Consider the following 23819-nt stretch of genomic DNA (forward strand, 5'->3'; position numbering starts at 1 on the left):
TAAGGCCATTAAAAAGTAACGTCATCTGACGAGGTATTACATTTTCGAACCCCCATCCAACTAGGCCTATGAGTTTCAATTTGTGTGAAGTACAGGCCTTTCTTCTACAATTCCTAAAATTCGCGTGGATTTATTTCTATGTTGCGAGTAGGACCTGAGCGATATCATGTGACGTGGTGTTCGTTCGCTTGCTGCCAAACCTGTTCGCGAGTTCGCTTCTATTTCAGTCATTTAAGAGACATTAGAGTTTTTGTTGCATTGAAATTTTTTTGTCCTGCCAAAGCCTTATTTGTTCGGTGAGTAGCCTAATGTAGATCGGTGAGTAGCTTAGTGTAGAAGACTGCTGCGCTCGTGACAGGGTGCATGCTAACTGAAAGAACCGGAAAGAACGAGCAGAGAGAGAGACCCGTATCATGTACTTTTCACTTTACACCGCTACAGTTGCAGCTTGAAGTCGTGCTGGTATGAAAAAATACTGTGAAGGTATTAAAAAAGGTATTAAATTCAACTTAAGAATTTCTGTATATACCCTGATTTTTAAAAAAAATTAAATAAAGTACTCAAATTTAGGAATCGTGACAGGCCTATCTTTCTGCATTGGAGCCATTATGTTACCAAAAAAACAAAAACCTTTGTGAGAATGTGCCATCAAAGTACCATACCAAGTACCATCAAAATAAAATGTTAGCAGATATTAAGCAGACAGTCTACTAATACTGTAATGACTGGTTTTTGAAATGTAGTTGCAACTTGCAAAGTGACTTAAAGTTAGTAGAATGTCTAAAGTGGACCATCGAAATAAAGTGTTACCATCGGCGCACATCAGAATCCAATGTACACATAATATCTTTTTTACAAAGATCCGTCTACATGGTAATTTTTTGACAGAACAATCAATTTCTGCTAAAGATATCTTATGCTTTAAGTTTGCCAGTTGGTTGAAATAATAAATATGTAATTTGATAGAGAAGTTGAACAGTTATTTCCTATTTCTACAAACAAAATATGCACAGGAGTTATTAAATATTCTATAAAGCTCACTTGAATTTGTTACTTTGTAACTTTAGAAGCCAATCGTAGGACCTTCCTTCCTTCCTTCCTTCCTTCCTTCCTTCCTTCCTTCCTTCCTTCCTTCCTTCCTTCCCGCTACTGACTGACTTGGCTATAAGGCAATGTGCTATCAGCCTTTGGTTTCAGACACAACGTTTCTCTCTGATCCTAAATGAAGACAGGTGCTTCTCCCAGGGAGCTAAAAAGCTCTTGATCTCATCTGAACAGGCCTAACATATTCACACACACATAATGATCTCTGTTGAACATGTCTGTTTTAGTTCTGGTACAAAACAATTAAGATAAATTTGCCTTCAAAAAACAAAACTGTTGGAAAATAATAATAATAAATGTTTCTTGAGCAGCAAATCAGCATATTAGAATGATTTCTGAATGATCATGTGACACTGAAGACTGGAGTAATGATGCTGAACATTCAGCTTGGCATCACAGGAATAAATTACAATTTTAAATGTATTAAAATACAAAACAATTATTTTAAATGATAATAATATTACACAATATTAACAGTTTTGCTATATTTTGATTAAATAAATGCAGCCTTGGTGAACATAAGAGACTTCTTTCAAAAACATAAAAAGAATTGTAATGTTTCCAAACTTTTGACAGGTACTGTATTTGAACAACTTCCCTATAATGTGAGAGCTAATTTACATTCTTCTTTGCAGAATTAGCAGGTACCTTCACAAAGAACTGCTACCCAAACAGCACATTTAACAGCAAAAATGAGTGATGTCTACAGGACAATTTGACACTCAATTGTGTATCTCCATCAAACATAACCGGCTTTACCTCTGGGATTACAGAGGAAGAGAATGCAGGCTGAGTTTTGAGCATGTTAGTGAGTCAAAGGTGCTTGAGCTTTGCTTTGAGTTGCACACAAAGACAGACCCGGCCAATTAAGGTAATGTAGTGGAACATACACACAGCACACCACAACTGAAACTACAAACAGTCTCTCTCTCTCTCTGTCTCTCTCTCTCTCTAACACACACAGTGAGTAAGAAAAGTGCTGAGGAGGCACCCCTGCAGAGACTCGGTGGATAACAAATTGCTTTATTTTCTGCTCTGCACACAGATTGGACTGCAGGCGCTGTACAGTTCAAAACATCCTCTCCTTCATTTCACACACATACACACATACATCCTCCTTCTCCACTGCTAATATTTGGTCATTTCTACTTAAAGGAATCTTCATCATCAATCTGTGGATGGTAATAATAAATAAATCCCCCCAAAAAACAAAGGCTGCATCCCAATTTGCGTACTTCAAATTAAAAGCAAATACGGTATGGTGACAAGCCTTGAAGAGCCGTTTATTGCAAATGAAAATGCACAAAAATTAACAAAATTAAGGCGACAGACCCATATCCCAGACAAAAATGCATTCTTAAAAGAGAAAAATTACAAATTTTATCACTACCGTTTTTAATGATTACTTTTATTCAGCAAGGATGCATTAAATTGATCATTGACATTTTTATAAACTTCTAATTTTGATCAATTTAAAATTTTGATAAACTGACTTTTACATTGTTATATCAAAATCTACTTCAAATAAATGCTGTTTTTTTTTTTTACATTCTATTAAGGCGAGACACGGCAGGCAAAAACATTGTTTTTTATTTTCACTGGTCAATTTTGAGATTTTGGGCTATTTGTCTTCAATAACATGTCTTCTTTCAGACTTGTAGCGGAAAAAAGTCCAAAATACACATTTAGGTCTTTATTTTACTACACTTTGTCTATTTGCGTCTGCAGATTTCTCCTAAATTCAACAAAAGTTGGCGTTCTAAACCAACATGCTGCTCCGCGATCGCTATCTGCACCCTGTCATCACATTTACCGCTGGAAAGCTCTCTCTCTCCCGTACAGTGTTGTCGGATCCAAATATGGTCATATCCTTTTTTATCAGCAACCAATCGTGAAAGTACAATGGGGCATTTAACTCTAAAAGCGAAATCTCATTGGCTGATGTCAATTTTAAAGGCCGTTTTCTCAAAATGGGTTTTTTTCTCATACTCTGAGCCAGAAGTCTCCACTTCAGCAGCACTTACATACACCAAACTACTACCTAATTTGCATATGTAAACATAAATATTCTAAAAACTTGTAATACAAAAGATATTTGTCTCAATGTCAGTAATCAACTGGGGAAGTTTCATGCTGATATCTATTAGGTTTTTTTTCTATTCACCTGGGGTGTCTCCCCTTTATCAAAGAATCCTGAAAAATTGTATCATGGTTTCCACAAACATATTAGGCAGCACAATTGTTTTACAACATAGATAACTAGGGTTGGGAATCGAAAACCGGTTCCATTTTAGAACTGGTACCAAATTTCCAAGAACCGTGGATTCGATAAGACGCACATTCCGATTCTGCTTATCGATTCCTGTGTGCACATTTTGCAATGTGATTTTAAACCATTCAAGCGCAAGTGGACATGAAAAAGAACTCAATTTGGCACTTTTCTGTGCTGTGCACACAAGGCAAAAGCTCCTTGTGTAAGAATTTTTGTTCATGGTATTCCGCTGCAACACAATGTTTTGCAAAAAGACATAATAAATATGTTTGATATCTAAATGTTTGACTTCGAAAGTGGGAATCGATAAGCAGAATCAGAATCTGAATTGCTAAAATTCAAATGATACCCAAGCCTACTGATAATAAGAAAAAATAAAGTTTCTTGGGAACCAATCAGCATATTAGAGTGATTCCTAAAAGGATCATGTGACACTGAAGACTGGAGTAAAGATCAGCCTTGGTGAGAATAAGATATTTCGTGCAAAAACATTAAAAAAATCGTACTGACCCCAAACTTCTGAGTGGTACGGTTCTCACCCTCATGTTGTTCCAAACATGTCTGACTTTCTGTCTTCTGTGGAACCCAAAAGAAGACATTATGAAGAATGTTTCAACTGTTTTTTGATGAAAACAAAATTGGACCCCACTTAAATTGTAAGTTTTTTAATAAAAACTACCCCTTTGAAATGTATTCTGAAATTGTATAGCTTACTTGTGTGTTCTGAAAACTAGTTTTAAATGAATGATAGAGAAAAAAACACTTACATTTTACAGAGATCTTTGTAATAAGTAACCAATTGGCATATACACTCTCAGACACTATTTTTTGGAGAAGCAAACCTTCTCTGCATCTGTTAAAAACACGCACACACATAAACAAAGACATGGGCTCTCGGCTTGGTTACTGTTGACATGCTCACTGGTCCTTATCTGAGATAAGACAGGAATGTCAGAGCATTCGTTGTCTGCTCCAGAGAATTCATAAACAAGAAAACAACAAACAAAGTAAACACATCAGATGACCCATCACAGATCTGACATCTCACTCCAGACCTTTACTTGATCCGACTTTGAAATCGAGCATTCGAAAGGTTTCTCTCCGAAAAGAGCGAATGAAAGAAAGAAGACGTAAAGGACAGAGAAAAAGAAATAGGTTAGGGGAAGAAAGGAAGACAAAAAAGAATGACGACAGACGAATTTGACCTTTCTCTGGTCTGCACTTTGAGTCCTCAATTCCAGACAGAGGACCCAGACAATCACATTTTGACTTCCTTCCTGTCTTTGAGCGATGGCGAAGTCAAACAAACACAGGGAGTACATTGTTTTAGAAGATAATAACATTTTGTCTAATGAATTATGAAATAAAATATGTCATGACAGCGAACAGACTGCAGAAGGATGAAAGGCAGTCTTGTGCATGCTTTCTGCATCCTGGCAGTGGAACATGCCCAGCGTTTGCCACCAAGAACTAAATATAGCTTCAGTCTGAAATAGCAGCTATCAGCACCAGTGTGATGCTGATTGGACAGACAGTCATGATGACAGTGGAGGAATTACATCAGACGACTTACTCCTCAACATTACATAGCAATCGCATGTGTTCTCTCTATGTAATGTTGAACCGCAATGAGATCACAAGTGTCATACGGGATAATCTGCCCTTACTCAGTCCTTTATTGGGAGAACAAATAAAATCCTGGAAATGGGAAAATGGAGCATTTACAGTCCTGGGCTGCGTTTCACAAAAGCATTGTAAGCTCAAAAGTAGATTGTGGAACCAGTGGCTCCAATTTAGCTCATGATATTATTGTCATAATTATTGGCACCATTAATAAATATGAGCAAAGAAGGGTGTATATCTTTAATTCAAAAAATTAACAAAAATCGAACCTTTCATTGAAGTAAAAAGGGGCCAAAAATTAAGGCCAACGTATTTTCGAGGGGAAAAAAATCATTTCATAATGAGATTTCCCCCCACTTTTAATTGATTTACTTCAAAGAAAGGTTAGATTTTTGTGAATTCTTGCAGATTTCAACATCTTCTGTGCTCATATTTACCAAGGGAGCCAATAATTCTGAATAGGACTGTATTTCAGGCTTGGCTGTGTTCAAGGGTTGACCCAAAAGTCTGCATTGGTGGACTGTTGCATAATGATTGGTCCTTTTGAAGTGAAATCTGCATATTCTGAAGGAAATCCTCAAGCAAATTTTATAGCTATGGACTGTCAACTGCTGGCTTTCGAATGCAAACATTTTGTCCTTGCAATTTCAATGGGAAATTTTTACAACATTATAACACCGTATCCTAATCAGATGCGCCAAGACAAGCGATAAAATGTATCTTTTCCATGTTAATCAGAGTTTTTGTCCTAACCAGGTTTCTATTTTTCTGCGGCGTCGCGGCTGGAACAACAACACAAAGTATGGCAATGACAATCTCAGGTAATGTTAATGTGCTTTATTTAATGTTAATGTTAAAAGCGTGTGATCTACAGTATAAATGCTGAATAAATTGCAGAAATGTGTGAGTAGTAGCATGAGGGATTTCAATACAATGCTGCCTGGCAGAAAAAAAAAAAAAAGAGCTATTAGATGAAAGAAGCACACAAACCGATTGAAAAGTCTGAAAGAAAGTATCTCTGAGTTCTGAGCAGGGAATGAATGAATGGAAAAATCACCAGCACAAGGGAGATAGAGAGAGTTTGTTTGTCAGCAGATTTCCACAGACAGGAGCCCACACACACTGACTGACTGCACAGCCTCTTTTCTACAGATGCCTGAACTAGTAAGTCAGCAGTCAGTCAAGTAGAGAAAGCACCCATTCGTCTCTGAGGCGAGGGTGGAGAACGAGTGGAGAAAAAAAAGCAAGAAATATCCTCTTTCGAGCACTTTTAAGAATGATCAAACACTTTTAAACCTCAAACTGAATACTAGGCAAGCTCTGACTCACACACACACACACACACAAACAAAGTCACAAAAACACTTTGAACTTCTGCTGACAGTAAAGGCCTAGCCACTTCAGGCGTAAACTGCTATCCTATTAAGTATGCATATCCTATTTACATATCTTACAAATGGTTAACTATCTGATCGATAAAACACAAAGTGTCCAAGTGCAAATATCCGCTAAAAACGCACACAAAAACGAATGGCATGCCAGACCTTTCACACAGATTGTGAATCTGATCACGTAATTTGATCCCATTATGATGTCGAGCAGATCTAGGCCATTATGAATACATTATAGAGGCATTTCATTCAGTTAAGGGGATCTGAGTGTGGCTGTGAATGACAGTGTATTTCACAGCACAACTGCCTCTGTTTATGCAACAGGCCAACAGAAGGGAGGGCATATGCTCATTTTGATGACCAATCTCTCCATTGTCTTTCTGTTTGATTTATTCAAAATACATCTGAGAGCAGTTAACTTTCAACTTGTACAGCTGCACACCCCAGCCTATGTACACTTATCATCACTTCTCTGAAACAAAACTCCCTCAGTCAGAAACAGAAAACTCACTTTTCATTTGTCAGCTACTGCAAAATTGACACTCAGTGAAAAACAAAATACATAGAAAAACTACCTGTTTATATTTAAAAACAAACACTTTTCACAAAAAAAAAATAAAATAAAAAAATATATAAAACACGCTAAACAAACTAAAATTAACAAACCAGTTAAGGTTAGTTTACACTGTTTTCCAGTAGTGTTTACTTAGGCACTATGCGGATTCAATGAATAGTTGAGGAATAAAATTAATATCTAAATTATTTTCTGTGCACTCCAACACTGATGGCACCATAATTGCAACTGTATTTTTTTTTAACCACTATTGTGCTGATGAACAGCATGACTATGTTGGTCCAACTGGTAGACAAGTACCAAACCTGCATAAACCAGACTGGACATTCATACTGGCCTAATTTGGTCTTTTCCGCAGGGTAGTAAGAGTACCACCCAAAAACAACAATTTAAATATTTAACGCATCAATAAACACCTAAAACTGTCAAATATATACAATACATAAATATAAATAAAATATCTGATTTAAGAATAATAAGTAGAACATTATATGAATTATATAAGCAATTTATTAACAAATATTAATAATAAAAAAAACGTTTAAATAAATATTTAAAAAAATATATATATGTATAAATTGATTTATATACTTGTTGGGAAACATTTAAACTTCAAACAAACAAAAACGGGAAGGCTTGCTACAGAAAATCAAGTGACTTATGATTTGAACAGGCTCAGAAGTCGTCTTGTGGCGGCACTCCTGAACAGATTATGTTGTGCGTCAGAGAGCGGGCGTCTTCAGAGATGCAGAAAGCTTGAGACAGACTTCCCTGATCACATCAGCTCTGATATCAGTCCATGAGCTGAGTCTTTCAGAGTGATTTGAGAAGTCTATAGAGGTGACCCGGAGTCCCTTTATATAATGCAAGCAGGTTATGCTCTTCTCACTGTCAGAGCTGCTGTTCATTAATCATAGAGCTGTCACTCAGGGAGTGTGCGCTGGGCTTAAAACGTTTAGGAGGCGCTAAAATATCATGTGGCAGCTTTGTTGGCTAATCACAAGATGATGATTTACACTGTACGAAAGAGATGGAAAGAAACTGAGCTCTGTTCCCACAATGCAATTCCGCTGTGGTGACCAGTGCACATCGGTCAGTCAGAGAGACCATTCTAGCCTTCTGGGAAAGAGGGAGTTATTTGAGCGATCACGTCCAGCCAAAGGAACACGCTTGTTTTGACTCACCGGGCTAAGAATAGAAAAATCTTAGAGAGTAAGAGACGAGCCACGCTACTGTAAGCTGGGAGGGGCTGAAGGAACATTTTATTGCTCAGAGGATGCTCTTTCATAACTTAATGGAGTTCTTTGTTGGTTTATCGAATTATCATTACCGTTTCTTAAAATTCCATAGGAGAAAAAACATAAATACCAGAACATCTGTTGACATAGTAAGAGCAGAGAGCTATCAAATTAATGAGTATAGTATTTAGTTTGTGATTATTTCCTACAATAGCACAACAATATATATAAGGATAATTTCATTGTTGCTTTGTAATTGTGTCTTATATATTGTCTTAACATTGTTGTTGTTTATGCATTTATGAGCCCTACAGGGTTTGTTTTTGGTATGTATATTTTTTGGGGGGTTCGATATATGTTGTAATTCATTTGATTCAGTCATATACATTTATATATTTGTTGTTATTATAGTTTAGCTCTTTCTTTCATTTTAAAGTTTCTTTTTCTTTTCCTTGTTGTATAATGGGAGGCTTTAAATAAGCCCTTTTGGGTTTTCTGCCTCTCCCTGCACAGTATTTGGATTGTATTTTCTTGCTCTTATTGTATATATTTAACATTTGTGCAAATACAGTAAAACTAAAACTAAGCTGCATCAAACTGGAAGTAAAGATGATCAGAAATGCAATCTACAGTGCATAATGCTAAGAATCAAAAAACAGTTCAATTTTTTTTTTAAAGAATTAAATAAATGCTGAAACTGTTTGTCATTCAATTCTATTGTTCTCTCATAAGAATTCTTCCATGGATGCAAATGGAACACCCTAATGAAATACTCTTAAATCTACGATACTCTTAACGAAAAACTCTTATGAGCCAATTCGCAAAATGAATCAAAAACACAGCCCAACCAGTTTAGTCTGATTCCTAAACGAATTATGTTATTTTTAAGTGAATCAAAACGATACAGCACAACCAGTACAGTCTAACCGATTCCCAATCGAATCACCCTTATGAGTTTGCTATTGTCAGTGAGTTCAGTGTAGTCTAAGCGATACCTCAACAAATGACTCTTATGAGCCAGGGTTTGTTAATAAATCAAACACGCAGAGCTTTCAAATTTTGCAACAATTGTGTTTATTATTAAAAATGTCAGAGTTTAAAATCTAATTTTATTTATTTTATTATATATTTCTTGCTGAAAAGTACTAAAATATGTTGAAGGAACTGTTAAGGCAGTGGAATCGTAACAAACTAAATACTTTAAGATTTTGACCAACTTTCAAAAATATTTTGAGATAACAATAGTGTGGAGCCTAAAGCTACCTGCCAAACCTCAAATACTAAGATTTAACCATTTTAATTGATAGCAATGCATTATCAAAAGCAATTACAGTTTACAACTCATGGAGCAACACTAAACGCTGCAGACTCCAGGCAACGTACTGTGTCCAAGCCAACCTTTGTCCTTCTCTAACGCTTGGTCTTGTTTGAAATCACACATCAATCATTCTCTCCATGCTCACATTCAGTCAGTCCGCCAGGCCCTGGAGAGCAGACGCCTGTCGAGTTTGCAGTGTCTGGATGTGGCTCAGTTACAAACGAGGAATGATCAAATGTGAAAGAGTTATTCAAGTTGAAATATTTGTATCAAGTATGCCTGCAAATAGAGACCCCTACACATGTACACACTCATGCACATGCATAAAAATGCTACAGTGGAACGCAGGATGGTGGATTTAGAGCCACACGATTAAATGTCAAAGAAAGTCTCAAGCATACACATGCTTACACATATAGATAAATATAGGAGGTCACATGCATAAACACACATATAAATGTCAGCCAGAATTTTCTCATGTGAGATATCCTAAGGCTAAATTGACTCCAGTTATCATAATATAACTGTACGTGTGTATGCATGCATTAACAAGAGTGTGTTGTGTGTGAGTGTGTGACCAAGCATGCGCTGTATTTCTCAGTCCATCACTGTAATTTCTTTCTCTCTGTCTCTCTTCCACCCGGTCTCTCCTTCTTTATATCTGCAGGGTGTGCGTGTGTGTGTGTTGTGTGTGTGTGTGTGAGCGCGTGAATGAGTCATCACTGGTGCAGAAGATCATCTATATTCCTTAAGTTTGCCCAAATCTCCAGCTCATACAGCCAATGCAGCAGGAGAACACAAAACTACAACATGCACACACTGGTTGGGACTTACAATTGACTTATATTGTGTTTATACTGAGATAATGAAGGGTTTCTATCCTCTATCCATAAACCTAACCCTCACAAAATACCTTTTTGCATTTTCATATTTTAAATAAGGCATTATTTAGTATAGTTATTCAGACATTTTCTTGGTTATTTCAATTTTACTTTGTTTGAAGGATGTGAGCTACCACTGAAACAAACCCTTACCAACATCAACATAAAAAATGCACTTGCATAGTGATCAAAATTGATTTAATAATAATTTCTGATATGAAGATTGACATTTGAAATGATGTAGTAACACCCACACAAACCAATGGGCATCTTATGACTGTGCTCTTGCCCAGAATGTCAGCATGAAATCAAATCTATTTTGTAAATGCATGTTTGTCACGAGTGGCAATGTGTCACGATTCATGGATTCATTGACTCGCCCTCGCTATGTGAGCGCGTGTTGTATGAATGGGCGCGGCTCATCAGCACGGCTCGTTATTGCTGATGAGCTGATCAGCGCCAGCTGTTCTGAATGAGAATGTCCTATATATTGTTTGTCACCTCGTCTTGTCTTTGTCAGATGGTTGTGGAGGTTCACGGGCTCAGCTCACAGTCTTTTCCCCTCGCTCCAGTTCCTGTGTTCCTGTTCTGTGATTCATCCGCCTGTTCTGAGGATCGGACGCGAGTTCCTGTTTTCCTGTTCTGTGATTCATCTGCCTGTTCTGAGGATCGTTTGCGGATCGTCCGTTTGCTGTCTGCCCACTGAGTCCTGCGTTGCCGAGCCTGTTATTCTGCTATCTGTCTGCCATCTGAACCTGCACGACCGCTATACTTTTGTGTTAATAAACACCAGTATTCACTTGCTATTGAATCCTTGACTGTTCCTTTCGAGCCATGACAGAACCATCTGACCAGACCATGGATTCAGCGAGTGCAGCCAGTTTTGAGCAGATGTTTGCCGGTAACCACGCCCGCATGGATCGTCAGGATGAACAGATCGGTGCCTCAGGTCGGGCGATACAGGCTCTGGTAACGCAGGTGTCCGAGCTCACCTCTCAATTACAACGTCTGAGAGGTCCCACTGCGCCAGCACCGCCCCCGCCTGTTCCCCCGGAAAATCCCAACATCAACTGACCAGAGCCGCGCATCCCCACCCCCGAGAGGTATTCAGGAGAACCTAATATGTGTCGAACCTTTTTAACCAAATGTTCGATTTACTTCTCTCTTCAGCCTGTGACGTTTTCCTCCGAGGAGAGTAATGTGGCACTAGTCATGACGCTGTTGTCTGGACGCGCGGCTCTGTGGGGAACAGCGGTGTGGCAAAATCAACACAGCTGCTGCTCCTCGTTCCAAGCACTCGAGCAGGAGATGAGGCGCGTTCGACCGCGGGGTCGTCGGACGCGAGGCGGCCCGCCAACTTGCAGATCTCCGTCAGAACAACAACTCTGTTTCCGACTATTCCATCCAGTTCCGGACGTTGGCCGCCGAGTGCAAATGGAACGAGGAGGCGCAGTGGGACATGTTCCTGCATGGGTTGGCTGACCGTGTTCAGAAGGAGATTTACACGCTGGATCTACCCAAGACTCTTGATGAACTGGTTGAACTGGCACTACGGGTCGATGCACGTCTACAACAGAGAGAGAATCGACCGTATCCGACCCCAGTGGTGGATTTCACGGAGTTTCCCGGTCCCAGAGGAGTGAACACGGTCAGCCCCTCGAACGATCCTGAACCCATGCAGGTAGGTCGAGCTCGGCTCTCCCGGGAGGAGAGAGAACACCGCCGTTCGAGAGGTCTGTGTCTCTACTGTGGAGAGGCCGGCCACTTCGTCTCCACCTGCCCTTTAAAAGGCCAAGCCCGGTGGTAGGACGGAGGCTACTGTCGGGCGGGATATCCATGACCAGACCCTTGAACGCCACCTTCCTCCCGGTGAGACTCCAGTGGGCAGACCGCTCCTTCAACGGCCAGGCGCTGGTGGATTCGGGTGGACCAATTCCCATTGGTTAGCAAGCCATCACCTGCTGTTAGCATTCCATTGACTCCCATTCATTTTGACAGCGAATAACTTTACATCTGAGGCGTTTAAAGATATTAAAGATATTTATCCATTGTTTATTTCTAAAGAAACACAACAACGTATAAAAGGCTCCATTACCTTGTATCTCACGTTATGGCCCCGTAGAAGCAGTTTTTGTAAAAATAGGCTAACGATTGCGTCATAACCATGCGACTCTCTGTCGCACAGTAGAGAAATTACCGTATAGACAGGAGGAGAAGCTCGGCAATCGGGGGGATGTGGAGGCATAAAGTCCGATAAAGTCAAGGGAGACGCCCATAGAGAGTCATAAAGTTGCTCCTGCTCCTAGCTCATGGACAGCTCCTACTCACGCTCTCCGTCTCTGCAAGATTCGGAAGGGAATTATTCAGATTTCTCTTGGCACAGCTACTAGAAGACAGACAGGTTGCTCACATCACATCTACGTCGTCAAGCTCAGTTTGAGTCTGCGCAGTACGCTCGGCCATCAGGAAGTGAGTGCTTCTAATTGACTTCACTTTTCTCTGTTGAAGTCTATGGGGTCGCTGTGTCCATTTCTTATACTGTCTATGTTAAAAATCCATTCAACAACCGATGGATAGAACCAAGTCCACACCGTTCTTTTTTTCAGTTGAATCACAATATGGAACCAATATGTGACCAATAACACGCATATCTGTTGAGCCCATGAACGCAATGGTCAATCAGATGTGTTGAAGTTAGTCAGAATCCGCATAAATTCACTCAAAACAGCAGAGTTCTCGTTTAGCGCGGGTTCTGCACGTTCGCAAATCCATTTCATTACAACCAACATAGTATAAACACAATGTCAATAAGAGATTTATTGCACAGCACAGACAGCTTCATTCATTATAACAGGAGTTTTCGAAAGAGTGCATCTTTGCTCTCTTTCTGCATATAATATATATTTTTCATGTTACTAACTACACATGGCAAAGTTTCTGGACGGACAACCGTATTTAAATGCGTGATTGAATCCGGTTGAGTTGACCATAGCAATCGATGGAACAAAACAATTTGATACTGTGGGCCCTATCTTGCACCCAGCGCAATTGACTTTGTACACTGACGCATGTATCATTCCTATTTTGCACCCGCGCAAAGCGCGCTTTTCCCTCCACAGAAGCACGTCGCTAAACTAGGGAATGAACTTGCGCTCCCTGGGCGGTTCAGCGCAAAAAAGGAGGCGTGTTCCGGCGCAAACGTTCCTTCATGCTATTTTGCAGGTTTAGAAAACAATTGCGCCACTAACCAGGAAAAAATAGTTTAAAGTCAGTGGCGCGTTGCGCATGTTATTCATATGCTATTTTAAGGGCGCATGCTTGGCCATAATCAATGTAGCGTGTGCACAACGCGCATACACTTTGATTCTCTCATCTACACAGAAGCAGCAGTTTTCATGTTTGCAAATCATACATTATTATGATAGATAGATAGATAGATAGATAGATAGATAGATAGATAGATAGATAGATAGATAGATAGATAGATAGATAGATAGACAATTTATTATAAAGCATACATCTAGCTTAAACATTTACCCAAATTATCATACGCCTTTTTAACCGAAGTTAATTTGGGTGGGTTTCTCCATCCCCAACGTCCCTGACGAGAGCGTTGCTCTCCTTGGCTGTGAACCGCTCCTGGCGCGCGTCTGGCAAATCCGCCGTTATAATAGGAATCCGCTTTAGAACTAAGCGCGTCTGCTCTTAAAGGGAATGTGAGATGACGCTCTGATTGGTTTATTTCACGTTACGCCCAAACCACACCTATGAATAATGAAGCTACTTCAGACCAACCCATTTTAGATTTGCGCCTGGCGCAAGAGTCATTTATCCCGCTGGGAAAATAGCAACAGCGCCAAGACCCGCCCACAAAGTTACTTGCGCTTTGCGCTTTGACACTTGCGTTTCAGATCGTTAAAATAGGGCCCTGTATGTCAAATGATCTGTGCACGGAGTGTAAATTCCAAAATAATAGACCTGCCACTTTTTCTATGTAATGTGTAATATGTTACTTTGTTGTTCATTTTACTAACTTTTCAACATGTACAGATTTTTCAATAGTTCTAAGCACTTTGTTTTGTTTCTTTTAGTCCTGACAGTGATTATTATTTTTCTATTTCATGAATAAATAGGATAAGTTAAAGCTGCATTCCGTAACTTTTTTGGGTTAAAAATGATCCAAAATAAATTTTTGAGGAAGTACATAACCAGCCAGTGTTCAAAACTATCTGCTTGCCTTAGCTCGATTCAAAACGGTAAGCTTGTGATAATGTTTTTAATTCCAGTGGTACTGGTGGATTTCCGCTGGAAATTCGAGTATGTCTTTGCGTCATTACGTCACATCTGTACACATAAAGAAGATGTTGGAGGTGGAGATTTATAGGCTTTTTCTCACAGCAATTGATATAATTAAACTTCCTGAAAGGTTCAAACGACAATCACCAGTGAGAATTCACCCTTTGTAAAATTGAAAAGACTTCGTTCGGACTTCGGAGTGGCTACAGAAAAAAAAGAGACTGCAACCGGGCCCATGCGAAAACAAGGATAATATCGGAAGGGCATTAAATGTAGTCACGCAATGCTGATGTTGTTAACATTAACAATTTGAAAACAAAGTATAATTTGCACGGTTAAGCGATCGTTAGATTTAATCAGTGCGATTTACTGCAATGCTTTTTTTTCCCTTAGTTGGTCAGAACAAAAGTGGATGTTACTTGTTCAGATGACATTTTCCAGTGAAAATTCTTATGTTGGTCATACTTCCAAAAAGTAGAATCTGTGATTCCGAATGACGGTATCCACACCGGCGCGGCGACTGACAGTCGCACATTCTCCTCAAAACATTTGCCGAGGCACAACCCACGTAAAGTTGATAATTCCGCGAATAACTGCAATTGCAGATTTCGAACAGAGATGGCGACAAAGAGGAAAAACTACGGACTGCAGCTTTAATATATTACAAACTGTTTTTTTGCATTTACTTTGGATTTAATGTCAGTACTGGGCTCGCAGTTCACATGGGTAGGGTACTTTATATTGTGTGTGTGGATGACTATGTTCGTACGCCACCAATGAATACCATTTTTTACCCAGAAAACCCCTGATATATATATGGTCAGAGATATATATCTATATGAATATATAGATCCTTCAATGCAATTTCTAGAGTAAACAAACTGTGAAATCCATTCAGAAGTGAGCATCACTACAACCTACTCACTCTAAAGGGCAGAGCACTTGAAGTGAGTACTCTGAAGGATGCAGGCTAGAACGCTGTGGTGTGTGTGTGTGTGTCTGGCACACCCTACACAAAACTGTATATAACTCCCAATTTATTCTGAATTGGAAAGTTACCTTGGTAACACAGCAGTAAAATTCCAAAGAATGCTGCAGCAAATAAAACGTATGTATTAAATGTTTCCTTTCTGTCTTTAATTAGATTTATTTTAGATTCAGTTGCATACTGTCTCTCCATGTGTGGAACAAACAAACATGAAATTATGTAAATCAGTATATTAATACTGATTTCCAACCGATAAACCACAGGGCACTGATAGAGTGCTCTCGAGAAAGCTAAGGGTGAGATATGGAATCTCATCCATCCTCTGATGTCCAGAGATTTCAGCTGAATTTTAGCCTTGCAGTGAAATGAGAAGAGTGATTATCAGAGGAAAAGAGATAAGCTAAGGGGGAAAGGAGAGGAGAAAGAGAAATGGACCCTGCCGAGGGTGCGAACATCAGAGATGATCAGAGATCAGACTTTCCGTAGCCTTGAGCTGATCTTATTACACCACTGAGGTGCTTGCTGTATTACCTAATATGAGTTCACAAGTACTGTGAGATACTGTCTTACACACTGCAGGGAGCAAAGTCTTTATCAAACACTTATTAAACCAGCTTGATAAGGACACACACACACATGCACACACACACACACACACACCCCTTTTGCATTTACACAATCACACACACAAATGTACTAAATGAGGACATTTGTTTGTTGAGGTGAAACTCTTGGAACGTTACTCATGCAAACAATTTTGAGGAAAAGATTTAATGTTTTTGATAGAATTTATGCTCGCCAAGGCCTCATTTAATAGTAGTTGTGCAGTATTATCACAATTTAAAATAACCTTTCTATTTGAATATATTTTAAAATGAAACTTCCTGTGATGCAAAGCTGAATTTTCAGCATCATTACTCCAGTCTTTACTGATCCTCTAATATGATGATTTGATGCTCAAGAAACATTTACATTACATTAGAATTAATCAACGTTGAAAACATTTGTGCTGCTTTTATAATTGTATGTATTATAAATGTCTTGTCTTTACTGTTATGTTTTTATGGTTAAAAAGTCTGAGACCACATTGAAAATCTGGGAAGTAATAATAAAAAAAATGTGCATGTACAACATTCACACATTTAGGTTATACATACATAACTTCTCATGCATTAATAAACAGGATAAGTGCTCCAAATGCATAAATGGTCTCCTATGAAATCTAGATGTAATCTAAGCACAGAAACAGATTTGTACAGTATATTAGATGATCAAGCAGTCTTTACCACATGTGACAGCATTAACTATGTGCAGTACAATCATTCTCTCTTCTCCCTTGCTTACCTTCTCCCATGCACACACCGAGCAGTACTGGAGGCTAATTTCTCTCATCGTGTTCTTTCCCCACCAACAACAGCGCTCGCACCACAAACACTCAGACTAGACTAACAGTTCTCTCTAGTCAGACACATCTGACACACATGAAGGTTCCAGAAGTCTGGATGAACGCCATTAGACTCGAGCGCTGTCACCGTAACTCAATACCGCAACAGTGTGTACTGATCCCATACCTGTTGATTGAGTTACAGAGGAGGTTTAACCGACCCAAGTCCACATTAACCTTTTGCACAGACACACTGAGAGATATGCCCACAAACAGTTCATCTTAATGCAAATACACACACACACACACACACACACACACACACACACACACACAGAGTGTTGTGTGTAATAACTTGTGAATTGTGTGTAATAACTTGTATAGGTTTGGAAAAATTGTGCTCAGTCCTCAGGCTAATCAGTTAACAATATGCTAAGCTATAAGGCTAACTGGTTAAAGTATGCTAAGCCATCAAAATAAGCGGTTAGCGGCATGTTAGTTAATCTATCATGCTGATCGGTTAATATGTTAAGGCTCATTTACACCACGAGCAATAATAAAGATTACTATAACTATATTAGCATCCACACCAATGGATGATATCGTTCTGTTTATAATAAAGCGTGCTGCAGTTTTTTCGTCTGCCGCTTTAAATACTCGAGCTCTCTAAATCAGGATGGATTCTGATTGGCTGTCAATGTTTTTATCATTCATCAGTTGTAAAAAAAAATGTTAACTGTTAAAAATGCCATTATCGTTAGTTGTGGTGTGGACTCTGCTATTCTTTTATATTTAGCATGATTTTTAGAACTATATCTTTATCGTTATCATTACTGTTATCTTCCTTTGTGTGAACAGGCCTTTAAGCTATCAGACTGAATATTAACGTATCCTAAACTTTCCGGATAAGCAATTAATGGTATGCTAAGCTATCAGGCTAAGTAGTTAAGAGTATGTTGTTAAGCTATCAGACTGAATGGTTAACGGTATGCTAATCTATCAGGCTAAGCAGTTAAGTGTATGCTAATCTATCAGTCTAAATGGTTAAATGTATGCTATCAGGCTAAACGGTTAACAGTATGCCATGTTATAAGGCTGATTAGTAAAAAGTTTTACAGTATCCCAAGCTATCAGGCTAGATGTTTAACAGTATGTTAAACTATCAGGCTGAATGGTTAACGGTATGCTAAGCTATCACTTTTATAGTGTTTAATTTATTAATTAAATTGATGTTATATCATTTAAAGGATAATAATTGTCTAATCATTTGATGATAATTTGACAATAACTGACAATTTGATGGTGATGACGACATTCAGAAGCCTTACAATCTTTCTTATACATCAGATATTATATATAAGCATGCACACATAGATCTCCCTCATGGTTTTGATCAGCTGTGATTTTATCATGTAACGCAGCATTTCTCTTTTAGTGTGAACAGAAAAAACGACATCACTGGAATCCTGTCATGTTGTGCCTGGTTTGTAGGACACCGTGTTAGTAATGGAGACAAGTCTTTCTATAATTTGACTGAACAGACTACAGCAAGTGTTACTTTATTAATGTTCTTCAAAAGTGAAGACAATAAAAGAAAATTCCACAAAGATGTCAGCTGTTAGAAGAGGATAAAGACTGCATCTGCAGCAAGATGATTAGAAACATAAGCGCTGGGCAAATTCAGTGAGGTTTTTTGTTGTAGCATCTCTCCACCACAAGGCACTGAGCAAAAACATAACAGTTAATAATTTATTCAAATAATTTATTCATCATGACTAGTCAGCTCTTTGATGAGACTTTAATGAAGTGTTGACAAACTGGCTCTTTGGCGCAGGACAGACACAGTTTGAGGGAATGTAGTCCACTAGATGCAGCTCTATCTCTAGTTAGAGGAGCTGGCCGTGGTGCTGAATCAAGCACACAGTAGAGTGGCGCTCAACTATACACTCACTGCCCGATCAAGCCTTTTTTCTTGTTTTGCTGATGGCCTTGAGGCCTAAAAAAGCATGCTTTGTGCTGTTTGCAATTTTAAGATGCTTTTAGTCTTGTGTAGCCGGACTTTCGATAATCTGCATTAAGTGTGGTCTACTTTACAGCTTCTACTGGCCAAAAACCACCCACTTAGACAGAAAAAGGCTATGGCATGCGGATATGTGGATATTTGACATGAAGTCTGAGGTCATGTTTACACCTGGTATTAAGATGAGTTTTGTCGATCGGATCATAAGTGTACAATGCTAAATTCAGGTGTAAATGGGCTCTAAAACGTTTTGAGCTTGTCCACTTTTAACAACTTCCAGATGGTAAACGCATTTGACCAGATTGCTTTCTTAGTGTAAATGCTCGTGTGGTCAAATCCATTCGAATAGCCACATAAAAACGTCTACTCTCCACCTACTGACCTAATTTGTAAACATTATGGGAAGCGCACTTTCCAGATGGGACTTTGTTGGCTGAAGACCCATGTTTTGTTTGAAGACGAAAAACGTACAAAGCACAATGTTCTCTCACCATTCATGATTTCTAACAAGCAGTCACTGTGTTCAGGGTGGTCTTGAGGCTATCAGAACAGTAATGAAAGCTGATTCTCCCCATATGTTTTTCCAACGCCTCTGGTTGCATTCATATATAAATTGCGCGAGCTTATTTCATCCATTAGATCGAAAGATGTGAAAAAGCTCACACATTTACCCTCCCCTCGAAGAAATCAGGACAAAAGTAGTTAAAAGTGGACAAAAGAGACAATGTGTGGACAAATAGAAATGTGTCTCCCTTGTCTACATGTAAATCTTAATACCAGGTGTAAACAGGGCCTGTGACGTCCATGAACACCATTTTGTTAATGAATTAATTATTTTAATAAAAATATAAACTAATAAATAAATGAATATAGCAAGTCACGTCACTTCCCAAAATATTTAATGTCCCATGAACTACCCATTAATCCTGACCTACCACAGTTTATTTTTTCATTTGATTGTTAGGGCTGATTAAATCTAAGTGTTTCAAACTAAACTCTCGAATATGAATAGAAAATATGGTTTAAATGAGCCTCCAAAATTTGGGAAAACCCAAAGATTAGTTACTCCTCAAAAGAGCTCATTGTCACCCAAGCTGTACCTTGTAAATGCTACATTGGCCAATTTGAATCAGCGATTTCATCCAAATCTCGCCATCTTTGTTTGCAATATGGACCTTTGGACCATCTGATGGTAAAACTAGGATGATTTAAACACCCGATATGCTGACCATTTCGACATAAAGTGTTGTTATTTCAGTCTCTACAGTGTTGGTGCACTAAATTATAGTCCAAGTATTACTTTGGGAGGCCTTAAATAATAACCAATGTACTGTAGCAGCTTCAAATGTGCAGTCTCTCATCTATACACTCCTGTTTAGTTCATTTTTATACCTCCTTCTGCTTCTTCTATCACACATAAAAGTGTCAAAACTCTCTCCCACTGGCTTCGACCTGCTGAGATTCTGGAAATATCAAAGCGAGAGTGGCCTAATCCTCCTCTGAAAATGTTGCACATGCACTCCTCTGCATGAGCATCAAATGAGGAGGGAATTCATGGAGAGTCTGTGTTTGTAAAAACACCCATTAAAAAATGTGAGACTAATTAACATTTGAACTACATATAAATAAGGTGTTGTAAACGAGCCATTAATGAACCAAATAACATAAAAACATATGATTTTTTTTTCTTTTCTCACGAACATGCATGCAGAAATCTGACACACGCTAATTGCAATGCCTCTTGCTGATTCTACCACACAAACACACACCCACACAGATGTGTGTGTGTGTGTATACGCACATACACGCACACCTCCAGTGCCAGAGATCTAATTAAGGGCTCTGAGATTGAACATGTCCCTCCTTTTGATAGCGTAAAATTAGATGTTACAGATTTGGAGTGCATTCTCACTGTGACGTCTGACACGTCTGCTGGAAGGATGTGTGGCGTTCTGCATGTGTTTGAACAGAGAACGGCTGAAAAATAGACAATGTGAATATGAGCTAAATGCTCATGGAAAATGTGAAAAGCAAATATATAGAGAGAGAGTGAGAGAGAAAGTAAAAGAACCAGCAATATACGCAAAAACACGCATGCATGCATGCTGATATACACCCACTGAATGTTGAACGTCTCAACATGGAACATCAATATTTATGCACTAGCTGAGCTGGGAATGGCAATAATTGCTACAGAAATCAATGTAAGTCTGTTGCTCACAGTGTATTTCATCTTCTTATGAAGGTCACATTTCGTTTTCACAGACTTAAAGGAGACACACATTCACACAGTAACACACACACACACACCCACACATTCCTGTATCGCTGAATCAGGATCACATTACACTACTGAAATATTATGTATGAAAATACTTCTTGGTTTATCCTTCATTTGTATGTGTATCGTTTGTATGAGTATCAGTACAAAAATGCTCTGCACTAGTGATAAAAAATAGCTAACTAAAATTAGCATAGCAAAATGTATTACCTTCATTTATTGTATTGGATTCATATATTTAAAGATAACAACTATTGAAAATTCAAATGAAAATAATAATAGTAAAAAGACAAAAGCACATAACAAAATTACTAAAACAAACTAAAATTCAAATAAAAAATATAAAAATAAAAGCCAATTCAAAATATTAGCAAATACTAATAATACTATTATACTATATACAGTAGTATGCAAAAAGCAATACTCAAATACGTAGTATGTCCAACTACACAGTATTCAGAAAATAGAATTCCGCTAATATTCCGAATCTAATTGTATTAATACTACATACTAATAAAACATACTTCATAAACAATAAACAGTTTTGCATCAAATACTGCACTTCCGCAATCACATACTTTGAAGGTTTGATATTTCAAATGGAGCTTTTCTCTTCAATAGTGCAAAGGGTTTTGGGAAGTATTGCACTGATGGATGCTTTTGAAAATAATGTTCCTTAGGCACTCTGGTGTATTTGTACAGTTATTTTCAACACAACCTTTTTATCCTTTAGGACTATAATAAATATATGATAACTAAAACGTGTAAATAAAGGGTTTTAGAAATAAAATCAGTGTAAACGTTCACAGTCCTCTAAACTGTGGTAGCGCTAGAGAGCTGGTGATGTTTTCTCAACAGACGGACAGGAGGACAGGACCTATGGGGGCTTCTCTTACATCACTGCTTCTTTGATTTCACTCTCTGTCTCTCATCCTCGTCCTCAAGGCATCCCTCTCTCATCTCTCCAGCTCCTGCGTCACTCTTTCATCCTCTGCGGAATTCAAGTATGTGTGTGCGGCTGCGTCTGGAAGAGAGACGTTTGAGCGTGCTTTTCAGAGTGCACGTGCCCGATTGCGTGTACGTGCGAGTGTGTGAGAAAAACGAGGTGAGCTTAACGTGTGTGTGTGCCGTCCCCAAAATCCTCAACCTCAGCTAACTGGCTTATGAATGTTGGATGGGGGGGTTTTATGATCTTGTTAAAACTGGTTACATTATTCAAAGCTCCATTCATTCAGAGAGTGAAAAGCCAAAGGGAGAAAGATAGATTGAGAGGGAAGAGAGAGAGAGGCCGCAGGCTGAGTGAAATTTTAATGAATTCTCGCAGTCAGAGAAAAAAAACGATTGTGAAAGTTGGCAGAGAAGGAAGAGATTTCAACTCCGCTGATTTCTCCTGTGTCATCAGCTCTTCTCTTTTTTGTCACATCTAATGGGAGATGTTCGGAGACAAAAGAAAGTGAGAAAGGTTGATGTCAGGGGTATCATTTTCATCTAGATGTGTGACATGTTGCTTTTCTCATCTTAATAAACCATAAATTAAAATGTTTCAGCTGCACAATAACAAAACTGTGTTCTACCTATTATGTTGTTAAAGAAGTGTATATTTATTTGATCAAAAAGAGCCAAAACAGTAATATTGTGAAATATTATTACGGTTTAAAATAACTGTTTTCTATTTTTATATATTTTAAAATGTAATTTATTCCTGTGATGCAAAGCTGCATTTTCAGCATCATTACTCCAGTCTTCAGTGTCACATGATCCTTCAGAAATAATGTCTTCATCTGTCTCGCTTCTGACTGCCGTTATCAATCGCTTTCTATTTTTCCTATTTTTGAAAGTCATGAAAACACTATCGTGGAGTTTTATTTTGCTATTTGACGACTTTTGACGATGTAAAAAAGGTCCATATGCTGATTTGGTGCTGATTATCAATGTTGAAAACAGTTGTGTTGCTTAATATTTTTGTGGAAACCATCTTCCTTTTTTTTCTGTAATAAACAAATAAACAAATCTGTTGTAAAATTGTAAGTGTCTGTACTGTCCTTTCTGAATAAAAGTATTAATTTCTTTAAAAAAAATTACTGACCCCAAACTTATGAACTGTGGTGAATTTTGTGGTACATTTCTGGTGTGATGACATACAGCGCAAACAGTGTTGCCCGATCCCTGAAACAAATTACTTTTATGAGCTGGTTCTTGTGAACCAGTGTGAAACTCACAGCATTAGCAGACAGAAAATGTCTTTCAGGTATGTCTTGATATGAAACACAATAAGGGCCTGAAGAGGCTGGCTACACTCTTAAAAATAAAGGTTCCAAAAGTGTTGTTTTTTTGCAGCAATGCCATTAAAGAACCATTTTGGGATCCGCAAAGAACCTTTCATGACAGTTCTTAGAATAACTAAGAACTAAACTTTTTTTTCTTAGTTTGAAGAACTTCTTAATAATTT

General features: G+C 38.4%; 1 protein-coding gene across 1 annotated transcript in view; it reads right to left on the bottom strand.

Moving 5' to 3' along the window:
• rimbp2b (RIMS binding protein 2b) overlaps positions 1 to 23819 on the bottom strand; it is a 148328-nt gene that overhangs the window by 92242 nt on the left and 32267 nt on the right. Inside the window, exon 4 of the mRNA XM_084086743.1 lies at positions 3887 to 3952. Coding sequence (XP_083942869.1) covers positions 3887 to 3952 — 66 coding nt within the window. The remainder of the gene's footprint in view (positions 1 to 3886; positions 3953 to 23819) is intronic.

This window comes from Abramis brama (genome assembly GCF_963993115.1).
Source record: "Abramis brama genome assembly, chromosome: 16".
Classification (NCBI taxonomy): Eukaryota; Metazoa; Chordata; class Actinopteri; order Cypriniformes; family Leuciscidae; genus Abramis; species Abramis brama.